This window comes from Pleuronectes platessa, chromosome 2 (genome assembly GCF_947347685.1).
Source record: "Pleuronectes platessa chromosome 2, fPlePla1.1, whole genome shotgun sequence".
Taxonomy (NCBI): Eukaryota; Metazoa; Chordata; class Actinopteri; order Pleuronectiformes; family Pleuronectidae; genus Pleuronectes; species Pleuronectes platessa.
This window is the reverse complement of record NC_070627.1, coordinates 28,123,967-28,137,019: the sequence shown is the minus strand read 5'-3', so window position 1 is coordinate 28,137,019 and position 13,053 is coordinate 28,123,967. Positions and strand designations below refer to the sequence as shown.

Sequence of the window (13,053 nt, the reverse complement as noted above, 5' to 3'; positions counted from 1 at the left end):
CTTACTACTGCATAACAACAAATATTAGTTGTTATGCATATTTAGTTATTTCAAATGCCCCTGTTGCTGCAGTCTCTAATTCAAAGAGTTGTCCCTTTTTAACAGCTGATGTAGTTGCACCATTAAAAGTATGGCCCCATGAAAAAAAGAACAATAGACGGTGTCTCAGGCCCACAAGGACTGAAATGTCCAAACATTACATTCGGACCAAATGAAATTGGCTGATGTACCTAAATGTCGCTAATCTATCTGTTTGCCATGCGTGCACCCTGCCCCTGCTCTCATGGTGCAAGACCTCAGCAAGAGTCTCATACACTGAAGCAGAGACCAAGCCAGACCACAGTGAGCAAATCACAAAAAATCCAGTTTCATCTCACAGTCTGCTCTTGCAAAATTTTCCTGGCTTACCAACCCTGGCTTTAATTATTTGCATCAAGTGGGTCACACATTTAATGCGCTATTCATTTCTGACAGTCACAATGGGAGTGTGTTTTGGTGACATAAGTAGACAGGAATAGCTTAATACAGTGTGTCTTCATGTTGAACCCTGCAGCACATATCATCCTGCAGGCTCTTATTAAAAACAATTTTAATTTCACAAATGAAATGTTGTTGGAGTAGAGCCACTTTTTACGGATTCTGGCTGCTTATTACGTGTTACTGTATTTTTAGCTCCCACATGGATAATCAAATGGAGTGTAGTGCTGGGTTGTTCATCTGTGGGTTCAAGAGCTTCAAGATAAATTGACATCCACAGAGAGAAAGAGAGAGCATACACCTTTATTTCTTCCCTGCCATTGTTCTTTTTATTTGAAACTAGTCTTTTTTCACGTCTCCAGATATTTTCGTCACCATGATCATCAGATGCACTACTCTCCCCACATTCACTTTTTGATACGCTGACTATCTTCTGCTCTTTACTGTCCCTCTTCCTCCCCCACATCCTTGTTGTCTGTATCACTCTCTCATTTATTCTTGTCTTTCACCTGCTTCTCCTACTCTGGTTTTTACTCCCCATTTTTCACCTCTTCATCTGAATGGTCCAGGTCTTCCCCACACTGCTCCTCATCCACCTCTACTTTGCTGCTGTCATCCATGTGGGAGGTAAAGAGTTGTGATGAAAACAGAGACAGAGGAGGTGGATGTGGAATATGCATGGTGTAATCCATATGCACATAAATATACACAGCCACATGTAACTGTTTATGTCGTAACAACAGCTTAGTGTAAGAACAATCATAAAAGTCATGAAAGCCAGTGAAAATGCACTATTTATAAAATATTTACTGAGTTTACACTAATTCCTTCGTCATTTCCCCAACTTCTGTCTTGTATGTTGCTTGATACAGTTTGTGTACAATTTTGGTGATACAAGTCCAGTGCCTGTTCTTAACCTGTCTGTTTGGAATGATCTGTTCCCTTGTCCGTTGTTAATGTATTTCAGAATGATGTCTTTAGTGAGTCATTTCTACAAAAAACTTTGTGTGCAGAGCTTTGTGTTTATAAACAGTCTATGGTGCAGAGTGAAGTTAGAAAGTTAGTTTATGTTTTTTCATAAAATGACACTGAATTTGCTTTGTACAATCTTTAGACCCAAGTTTGATAATAAAAGCTCTGTCATTCAGCTCGATATACAGCATTGCAGCAGCAAAATGACTGTTGTGTTATTATTTAATAGAGAAATTGAATGCATTTATTTGAAGTAACTTTAGGTAAACCTTCTCACACTGGATATAATAATAATAATACTACTACTAATAATAATAATAATAATAATAATAATAATAATAATAATAATAATGTAATAACCTCCGGATCTTTTTCCACAAATCACTATTGTATTTGATACAGGATTTTGGGCCAGTACAGAAAGATTGAGTAGCTTGGGTGTTCTCCAGTGGCTCAGCGTGGAATTAATATAAGTCCGAGGGCCAATGAGTCATTTCACAGTTGGTTTTATTGCCTCTGATTTAATATCATGTTTCCAGTTACACTCTTCACTCCCTCCCGGCTCTCTTCAACGTCTCTTCTCTTTCAGTCAGATTTCAGTGATATGTCATCAGCTTTGCCGTTAAGAATTATTTGACAGTGCTCAGCTTTCACACCAACATCACTAGAGTCTGTTCCACATCATTCCTATGACCTGCTTCAGCAGTAGCATACTAGAGCTCACATCATACATCATATTGTGCTACTCTCTCCATGGATTTGTTTGTTATGTGAACAGAGTTGTTGATGCAAAACTTAGATGACACAAGCAAATCCCACACTTGTTCCTGCTCTCATAATGAATTCACTAAAACCTTCCTTTACAGCTACATACATGTTTTCATCCAGCAAATCCATTTATATACACTGCAAGAGCTCATACACAACTGTGGCTATGTAGTTAATGTGTACACATCTCTATAGAATTGCAGTGATGATATTAAGGTTAAAGGGTAAATTAAAAAATGACCTATGAATTTATTCCTGTGCCAGGGGCGTGTTCAACTGAAAATAACATCAAGTCTATGAGTGACATATATTTACGTTATGAACTTTCATACCTTCCTGTGTTTGCATTTCTTTTACCCTGTGAGGAGAAAAAACTACAGCTGCACAGTGAATAATTGAAGTGACAGACTTTCTGCGGACTTTAGCCTGAGATACTGAAAAACGACTGTATCAGCACAATTTGTTCCCCAGTTCCATTGTTTCACCGGTTGATGCACTTTTCCATTATTCTGCACAGAAAGCAAGTGAGCGAGAAGGGGTCTGCAAGAGGAATACGACAGAGGAGGAAAGATGGAGGAAACAATAGGGACAGGTGTAGAGACAGACAGGATGAATCTAGTAGACAGAAAGACAGTTTGCCATTTTGTCTGCTCTTAGCCTCAGGCCAGACAGAGTGTAAGCCAATCAAACAGTGAGTCAGACAGCAGGTGTACCTCCTCCCTGCTGGGATCCTCACATTACCTGTCACACACACGCACACGCACACACACAGTGTCAGTTTGGAATAATATTTGATGTTAAGTCTGTGGCAGAGAAGAACTCTCCACTCACTCTTTTGTCCTCATAAGAGATTATGTGTGAGAACTATCAGGTAAATTAATTCAACTAAATATGTATTCACACTGACTTTGTATTTAGACTTGCATGTTTGTATGTCGACCTCTTTTCCATTTCTTTGAGACCACACTGTCAATGTGTGAACCTATAACCTACCTGCACACAGCTGGTCCCATAAAATCACTTTGATAGACTCCATGAGCTGCTTTCAGTTTATGCTATAATTTTGAGACATTGACAAACATCCCTTTAAAATGTTTTGCCGGAAGACGGATTAAGTGACATTTCATTTGACCTCATTCTTTCAATTGGAAAATGTGAGCAGTGATGCGAGGCAAGTTTGTTTTTTCATATAATTTAACATGTCCGTGTGACCAGTGTGTCTGTGATCAGTACCACCACATTAGACCCTCTCAAATGTCATCTTAATTATCCAATCTCTTTCGCTCTCTGTGTGTGTGTGTGTGTGTGTGTGTGTGTGTGTGTGTGTGTGTGTGTGTGTGTGTGTGTGTGTGTGTGTGTGTGTGTGTGTGTGTGTGTGTGTGTGTTTGTGTGTATTATGTATTTAGATGTGCGGGAGAAGTAACTGACGGCTCCCAGTACTTTGTGCTGTTGATGATTACAGACGGTGTCATCTCAGACATGGATCAGACCAAGGAGGCTGTGGTGAATGTGAGTCAACACAACACTGCAAACAAAACACAACACTGTGTGTATGGTCCTTTTCAGACCTTAACATATAAACTAATTCTGTTTGAATTATTGTTGTTTTTAGTCAGTTCAACTATTTAAAGCCAGCCAGGGCTGAATCAATAATTTCATGCAGCTTTACAATGAGACAAGATTTTATCAATGTGAAAAAATGAGTCAGTGTTATTATTAGTAATAGTGGTGGCCTCAAATAAGTCACTACACGTGTGTCCTCAGTGAATCGTGGGTGTGTTGACACATGAATAGAGCTGATTGGATCACGTGAGATGGATGTTAATACCAGGTCTGATCAGGGTCATAACAGGAACTCTACTTTGTACTCGAACATTTTTCATGTGTTTTCCACAGATAAATTCTTTAAAATACATGTACATCTGCTATTAACAACTAAATGTCCAGATAATTTTATTATGAGCTGAAAATGTTACGACAGTGACACTGCCACTCACAGCATTTTCCAAAATTATTAGTGAGTGAAGTAAGTCTCAGAGGAGGTTGAAGTTATACTTTAAATATTACAGTTGGAGGTTTATCACTACAGCTTTAATGTGTGCATTGTCAGCTGAAAAATCTTAAGGCTCCAAGATAAGTATGTATGGAGAAAGAATAACGTTCAAACCCACTTCAATGATACATGATTATTTCCTACAAAGCCCATAGAGATCCACACAGGTGGATGCTCTTTATTCAGTCATGGTCATTTGGTCTCAGCCACTCGTGATTTCCCATATTTCCCTTATATGTCACAATGGTGACTTAATAAATTAACAGTTTACAACCCAGTGAACAAATCGTCTCAGTAGATTGTGTTCATACGTACATATGTGTGTACTTGGGATAAACAGTGTGTATTTTTGAGTCAGGGATCTGTCGTGTGGCTTACAAGCCCCCTGTGTTCTCTCCACAGGCAGCCTCCCTGCCCATGTCTATCATCATTGTAGGAGTGGGTCCTGCTGAGTTTGATGGTAAGTGTGTGTGTGCCCGTTTGTGTGTGTTTGTGTGTGTGTGTGTGCGTGTGTTTGTGCGCGTGAGTGTGTTTTTGGGCGCATCAGTCCATTTAAAATCAACGCAATAGAGGAGCCTTTTCTTTACTTTCACTGCTGCGTTTTGAAAATCATTGATGGAGCGACGCTTGCGAGCTAGTTGAGGCAGCCAACTCGAGCTGCACTGCTCCAATCATGTGACATACATCATGTGACATACCTCACTCCCCACATTCATCTATAATACATACCCACCCTATTAGGGAAAATGTCCCATCTCTCCCTTTGCTTGCCCTGCACCCAGTATTGCTGCCAGTTGCTTAAGCCCCTCCAACCCCCCAGCATCCACCTGTAGGCTCCGACGGGGTTTTATAAGTATTTGCTCATCAGTCCCATCATTCCTCTGTATCAGATCTGGTGGAGTGATTAAGTCGGAGCCTAGACACCAAACATGTTCTATTGTTGCTATAAACATTTCAATGTGAGTTATCTGACTGAAATATATTTACAGGAACATGGCAGATTTCATAGCATGGACATGTAAATCCTTGAATGGGGACTTACAACATGTCTGGGCAACAGTGAGGACATTAAAATATGAATGGACTTGAACTACGCATTAATATAGAGTCCAATGTAACTGAAAGGGCCTCCTTAGACTTCAATGCAGCGAGGGATTACACCAACATCTCTTCTTTTGTTGTTTAGTTTTTCGCCAAACGAAGGGGTTTTAGATCATCTGTACAAACTGTCGCCTAAAACCTCTGTTGAAAAAGCCCTTTGTTCTGTTGGACTCATTCATTTAGCGTTCATGATCTGCTTTAATGATACTGTACGTGTAAGTACAATTAACAAAGACTCTTGACGTGCACACACTGTGTCTTTCAGACACCTTGACCTATTCGCTAAATTAGTTTCCATGGAGATGTAAATTCTTTGCATTTCAAAGGGAACGTTTGGCTTCCTCCAGTGAAAAAATTGTTTAACGTGCCCTTTTTCACACGTCAGTCATTTAAAGTGTTAAAAGATTGCATGTTGACGAGCATTAACTCACCAGATTCAAGGATGTGGCCTGTCATTGAATGTTGTCTGTGGGAGTGAGGATGCTCCATGGGAAATTCTGAACACTGATTCTCTCACTGATTTAGTCATTAGGCTCTGAGTTGTGCATTCAGACAGAAGGCCACCACTCTCTATCCACAGTCAGTGATAACTGAGATGCTAATTCGAAATCTGCTTGAATGTCTTCATTTTCATGACCAACATATGGAAAATTTCAACTTTTCGAACATAGAACATTTCCGGAGGCTTGATATGTAATTAACCACCAGCCAAAAACAGCGTGTCTTTAATTAAATTACCTTCTTTTATTGGAGAACCGCACTTTTTTGCAGCTTGGGTTTGATTTTCATAGCTCCATTCATCCCTTCTTTCAGCACTGCTGAACTGAGATGTGATTTCAGCAGCTAATGAGCAAGATATCCTTGCATGGTGTTTTTATATTGTAATAACAGATCTTTGCAGATATTAGATATTTAAGTGTTCTCTGAGATGCTTTCTGTGTCATATTAGAAGATAGAAGAATCATTCATTCCTGTCCCCACCTTTCCTCAAGCCTGTGTCTAAAGTGAGTGTTTAATGTTTATGAGACAGCACCATAGACAAATGTTTATGTACATACTCATAATGTTATGAATGAATGTGAAGTTAGAGTCACTGGGCATTGAAGGTTGGCTCAAGGAAAAACCAAAAATATAGTGGAAGTGTGGATGTGGAGGTTAAATATGTGCACAAAAGGTGACACTGGTATGAATCATGCAGTGTAATTTTCTTGAAATCAAAAAATGGGAATAGCACATACATGCAGTGAAAAATGTTATGGGTGCTGGTCTCAACAAAACATCACAACACATATAAAAAAGATAGATTCACACACCCTAAAGGTCCTGGAGCATTAGGCTGTTCCTGAAACTTCTGATAAAGAAAAGTCGCCATCTTAGATACCCACAACCCATTTTTAACAAATCATATGCTATATCAGCAATACAGAATATATTCATACCATAGTTTAATAAATATACATTGAAGATTAATGTACAGATTACAAAATTTAAGCCCACATATAGAATTCATGTCACATCCATATTTGGAATTCCAAATAGTAATCCAGTAGTCATTTTCTTGACACAGGGGGAATATGGTTGCACATTCGATGCATATGAATAGAATTTTCATTCCTGTTGAGAATCAGAATCAGTCCATCTGTCCACCATGGGATCTAGAGCCTTCAGCCACTCTGCCCCTCACCTCTGGAACTCCCTCCCCCCTGACATCAGGAACATTGACCCAAATTCAATCACTCTTTTTAAATCTAGCATTAAAACCCACCTGTTTGGCAGGCATATAACTTTTAATGTTCCTGTCTGCTGAAGTTGTTGTTCTGCTGCTGCTCTGCTTTGTGCATTTTAAATTTTTTAATTAACTGTATTGTTGACTGTTGTACTGCGACCTTGAGTATCCTGAAAGGCGCCTTATAAATTAAATGTATTATTATTATTATTATTATTTGTAATTATGGTGGAACGACAAATAGTATAAGTCGTCAAATTAATGACCCACCAACCTTTGGTTGAAATGTCATAATTTAAAGATGCTGCAATGCTTGTTTTGCATTTTTACTTATTACATGGATTAAAAGCATTTTTTTGTGTCTTATTCTCAGTTTGGTTCCAGGCACCTAACAGTTTTGGCTTGGCCCGTTGTCAGGATGTTATTGTGTAGTCTGAATTCTGCCCTGAGCACAGGGTCCCTGGAACTATGTTGGCAGGAGTCTTTGTTAAAAAACAATTTAATTTTCCTTTCATTTATTTTGTCCAATTCTAAAAGGCTTCGAAAAATTTCGTCTTCACCAGGATTATAGTTTTACGCTTTATGAGTGATTCTTATTTCCGGTTGTGTTTTAAAGAACAAAGGTTATATCATATACTTGTAGGCACCAGAACCCGATGGCGTCCGTGGAGCTGGTTTATTATATTTCAGTCTGCTGTCAATCAAATCTAGTCCGGTTGAAGTAGGTGAGCTGAGTTTTAAGTGTTGTTGTAACAACTATCGTCCACAGGCTGAATATTAACTCTGGGTCCTATTCAGTTGTTTATAAAAATAAAACATTCAAATGTTTTTTTCTTAAACTTCTCTATCTGGATCTATCTGCAGAAATGTATTATAATATTTCAAATCTTGTTTCTATTAGTGTATACTCACCTGAAACTAAGAATCAGTGTGTTTTGGTTCCAATGTTCGTTGGGGCTTCGATAAGAGGCCAATCAGAACCGATTATCTACCCAAATAATCCCAAAGTGTGATGCGATTATTAAGTATTCTTGATGCTACAGAGCCTCCCTGATCTTGAATCAAAATCGGCTACAACTGAATACTGAGCATAAACCGCAACCTCCATGCATCAACAGTAGCCCAGACCAGACCGACCAAACCGTGGCCTGACAGGGGAGCTCTTACATTTTGCATGTTACCTGAAGGCTTCTATGGGCTCTTCTGTGCACTAGGAAGGGGGATTCAAATGGCGGAAAGTTGAAACTTGACAACATGCCACTTAATCCTGCACACTGGACCTAATTATTTCACATTGCATATTCATTTTATTATCTTTTTCAATTTTCCTATTTCCTGTTTCCGTAATTTATCTAAATGCTATAAACTCAAATATACTGTACTCCTCATGTTGTTTCTTATATTTTATCCTATTCAAGCTTTAGTCTACGTTTAATATTGATTTAATTAAAAAATGTAATCCTTTTTTCTACCATTTATGTTTAATGTGTTTAACTTAATTTACCTTACCATCCAATCCCCAAATGCTGTCCAATTTCCGCAAATAGATTCAATCCCACCAATCTCAATTTACTACCCTGTTGCATCTACATGTGATGGCGAAAGTTTCATTTTGTAGGAAGTTAAGTTTTTTCTACATATTTGAAATGTAATGTAAAGTTCAGAGAAGCTCATGTTCTGTGCACCGTGGAAATAAATCAAGGTTTAATGGCTAAATGAATCAGAAAGGAACAGTCCGACATTTGGGCCTGTCAGTTACTGTGCAGGCAGCAAATAGAGGTGAAAGCTTTTGTGTGACAGAGCGAGGGAAACTCAAGTGGAGTTAGAGAATAATGGTGGACATGTGGTGATACTGTTTCATAACCAGCCTACTTCTGTCACCAATCTGATTGAACTGAACTGTACAGACAGAGGTCCACTTCACTCAAATTAGATAAGACTAAAGTACAAGACACGGGAATTATAGTGACAAGATCAGCTTCACTGCTGCATTCACTGAATCATCTTTGTTGTTCATTTTACTGGGCGTCTGTCAGTGTCAGTGTGGGCTCAACAGAACACTGTGTGTCTGATTTACCCTATGTGATGCTTGAAAAGCTTCAAAAGCAGAAATCAGGTTTGTGAAGGAGAATATATGATGCTTTCCTACTGTGCTCTGAATGTATTCAGTTGTTTGTTTTGCCCAGGTCTGCTCTCTTGGTGATCAAACCTCCACATCAAATCTCTCAGGAAGCACCGTCTGAGGATCAGCCTATTGAAATCCAAAGTTTATTATTTTTACCAATTCTGTCCTGATTTGTTTCATTCACTCTTGCATATTTTCTTCTCTGTTCCCTTAGGCTCATCTGTCTGTCTCCTTGTGCTGCTATAAATACACGTCACGCATATTTTGGGAAGCATTTGAGAGACGTGTTTGAAAATGTGATAGAAAATGGGCCATAACTGTTGTGTAAGTGTAGCTTTCATTTTTTTTAAATGTCTGAAGACAACAGTAGGATAGATTAACTTTTCTCAATCCCTGTGGAAAATTTGAGTAATGAACTGAGGAAAATCAAACATCAGGCAACATCAAATGACAACACTGTCGTGTTTTACTGAGAGCTACAATACACACCATCAAATGTAGAAATAACATCATGACACGGCAAGACACATCTTTTGACTGTTAAACTGAACAAAAAGGTATTTTGTATAAATAGTGGGGTTCCGTGTATAGGCAATATGTCATTTTCATTTCAAATGATGCAAAAGTTTAGTTTTCACTTCTAAGTTGTTTGTAAGGGTCTATAGAACAATTTGACATGCCGGTCAAAAAAATGCCCTCTAGGGGGCGCTGTTGGCTCCAAACCTACCACCAGCCTTAATAAAATATGGTAGCTGTTATAATTCTTGATCAGATTATCTGATCTGAACATAATAAGTATGTATTGATTCAGGATCAGGAGTAGCAACTGATATCTTTATAATATGACCGATATAACCTATATGTATACGAGTGAGGCAGGATTGGTCCACTGATACCTGCTTCTGTATGTGAGTTTATGCGTAGACATTCTTGGTCCAGTCCAGGCTTCTGTGTTGTAGGAAACTGAAAAAGTGAAATCCCAGTTCCATGGAAGGATGAGGTAGCAGTACGTGATGTGGGATTATGATCCAGGTTATCCAGGGCTGCAACTGTGAATATGCAGTGACGCAAATTTGTCTGATAAAATATTTTTTGCGCAGTTCCTTGTTCGATCTCCAATAGCCTTTGCAAAGCTAGCTTCAATGCTGAGGACCTTCTTATATGACACGCTCAGATTATATTTGTGTAAGAGTTCGAGCAACTTCTTGCTTCTTGTTTGCGAATGCAGTTCGAGGGCCAGGAACACTGCAAGTGGAGGCTCATAATACAAGTTTGAGGAAAGAGAAGTCATATTTAGCATGGCCATCTGACTCACAGAGAGTATCTCCCGAGAATTCTCCTGTTCGGGTGATGATTTGGGTCCTGAAAGGAGATGACGGAAGAAATACTTCATACGTTGTGGAACAGATGATTCTTCGCAGTCTTTGGGAAATTAACCATCGCAGGTACCTCCCTATTCTGTAAAATCCGGAAAGTGTTTGAGGACTGTTTTCTTTAGGCGTGTCCGGTTCACAGTCTTCTGGATTCCACGTCGTTCCAATCGCTCCGTCATCATATCGGTCAGATCTTGTAATGCAAAGATGCTGTGACTTCCAGCAATTTCTTCCTGTATGAATTGGAGCAACTTATTTTCGGCTGTGACTGCCATGTCATGTATCTGATGGGATAGTTCTACCTTCTGGAAAGAATGGTCTGCTCTATTTGTTTCATCACCACAGAAGATACATATTTTATGATTTACAGGTGCGCCAGTTTGGCAGGATCTTCTTGTGTCAGGAGTCAATCCTTCAGAATAACCTTTTTTTGCATTGTCAAGTGTTGTTGGCTGGTAAAGCTTACGACACTTGTGCCGTGTTTTGTGCCAGGAAGCACGACTCTGATGCATGGATTCTTCTTCTAGAAGTTCTAAATTTGGGTGGGGAGCAGCACCAATTGCTCAGAACTGACGTGCGAGGCTGATAAAATCTGTGAATTCTCCCTCTTTACGACTGACAATTGGATTAGCAACAGGGCAATCAAGTTTTTCCGTTGTTTGGTTTTGGCAAAGAATGCATAGCTGCCAATTCGTTGTCCAAGCCATCTCATAATACCTGTTGCATTTAGTCTTTCACCCTTTTAGGGTTGGTTCAGCAGTAGCAGTAAAAGAAGGAATACTTACTTTCAATGTTCAGTGCAACTTATGCAGTCACTTCAAACAGTACAATGAGAACTTATTCCGTAAGGAGCCAAGTGGTTTAGTGAATTTTGATTACTGGGGGCATTACTGATGGAATTACTATATTCTTCAGGCATTTATTCACTCATCCTACATGGACTGAATGGACTTTCCAAATGAGGAACACAGACGAATGAACTTTAATCTATCCAAGCAGTAGAATAGAGAAAATAGTGAAATGAGGAATAGAAGATAAATAACTGAAGGGCATGAATTGTAAGATTGTAAAATATTCTTGACATACATCAAATTACTGTATATGAAATGGAATAAATAATAAACACCTTCCCTTATTCAAAATACTCAGGACATTCTCCAAAGTTACTATAGCTATTAAAATTATTTATTTTAAAAAAAGGTATGAAAATTGGTAGCCACCTTATTTTTTTGCCATACCATAATTTTCATACCTTCCATATTTGAGCAAAAGTTCATTCCCAACATAGTAATGACTTGCAATAGCAATAAAAAATAATATATCATAGCAAATGTAAGAAAATTAAGACCAAAATTGATCTATAGACCATTATGTTCAATCTAGAAAAGAAAAGAAAACGTTTGCATCAATTTGAAATGACTGAGTGCTCAGGCACCCCACTAAAATTACACACATTTCATTTCACGCACTTGAGGGATTTACTGTTTACTTCTGTTCATCTATTTCATTTATTGCAAAAGGATATTTGGGGTGAAATAATATGATTCTTATAATAAATTCCATGAAAAGACCAAAATCAAAAAGGAACTAATGTATGTGTATCCACTCTTTACAACTGTGGTGAGCAGAAGCGAGTCCTAAGTGCTGTTCATTGTGGGAACTGTTGGGTTTCTCTATGATTTTTAAGGTCTTGACCTTCTATGTAAAGAGCCTTGAGATAATGCATATTATGATTTGGTGCAAGAAAAATTGAATTGAATTGAATAAAGCTTGAGGTACCAGCAGGGTCTAAATTAGGTTCTGGGAAATATTCTATCCCCAAAAGAGTGATTTCACTTTACGTATTCCCTCTCAGTTTGTTCTTTTCCCTCATCTCATTCTACTCCCCACCATATAATTGGTGGTTCACTCTGCCTTCTGAGACTCAGGTAGAGGGACACAGGGTCCTTGTGGACAAGGGTGAATGCATATTGCAAATAACCAAACCTTATCCTATTCACATGAAAGAGTGAGACTGACACCTACAAGGGTCTGAAGTGGGACACCTTGTCCACAGGCAAGCAGCAGGAACATCTCTGCTAAACCTATACTTTTTTGGTTTAAAATAAACGATTTAGATTGAGCTACATGGATCTACAAGAGGTTTTTCTCCCTTAGTCACCTTACCCAAGAAGAAACAAAGGGAATGGCACAAAAACCAGAGATATGCTTTGGTTGTGTTTGCTGACAGAATCATTGCACAGGTAGAAAAAGAACTCTTTCAGAGGATTGAAATGAAAAACAAATTCAACAATCAACAATATTGTGCCGTTTGTGGGTAAACTATTTCCTGCGAGAGGTAATTAATGTTGTTTACTGTGGAAGTGGAGTTCACCTAGCCAGCCAAACTTTGTAATGCAGATTTATAATGAATTCTACCAGTGATGGAAAAAAGAACCCCAGTTGTGAAAATAAACAA

General features: G+C 38.6%; 1 protein-coding gene across 1 annotated transcript in view; it reads left to right on the top strand.

Moving 5' to 3' along the window:
- Nucleotides 1–13,053, top strand: part of LOC128446590 (copine-9-like) — a 211,097-nt gene that overhangs the window by 195,384 nt on the left and 2,660 nt on the right. The window contains exons 18-19 of the mRNA XM_053429640.1: nucleotides 3,624–3,726; nucleotides 4,673–4,730. Coding sequence (XP_053285615.1) covers nucleotides 3,624–3,726; nucleotides 4,673–4,730 — 161 coding nt within the window. The remainder of the gene's footprint in view (nucleotides 1–3,623; nucleotides 3,727–4,672; nucleotides 4,731–13,053) is intronic.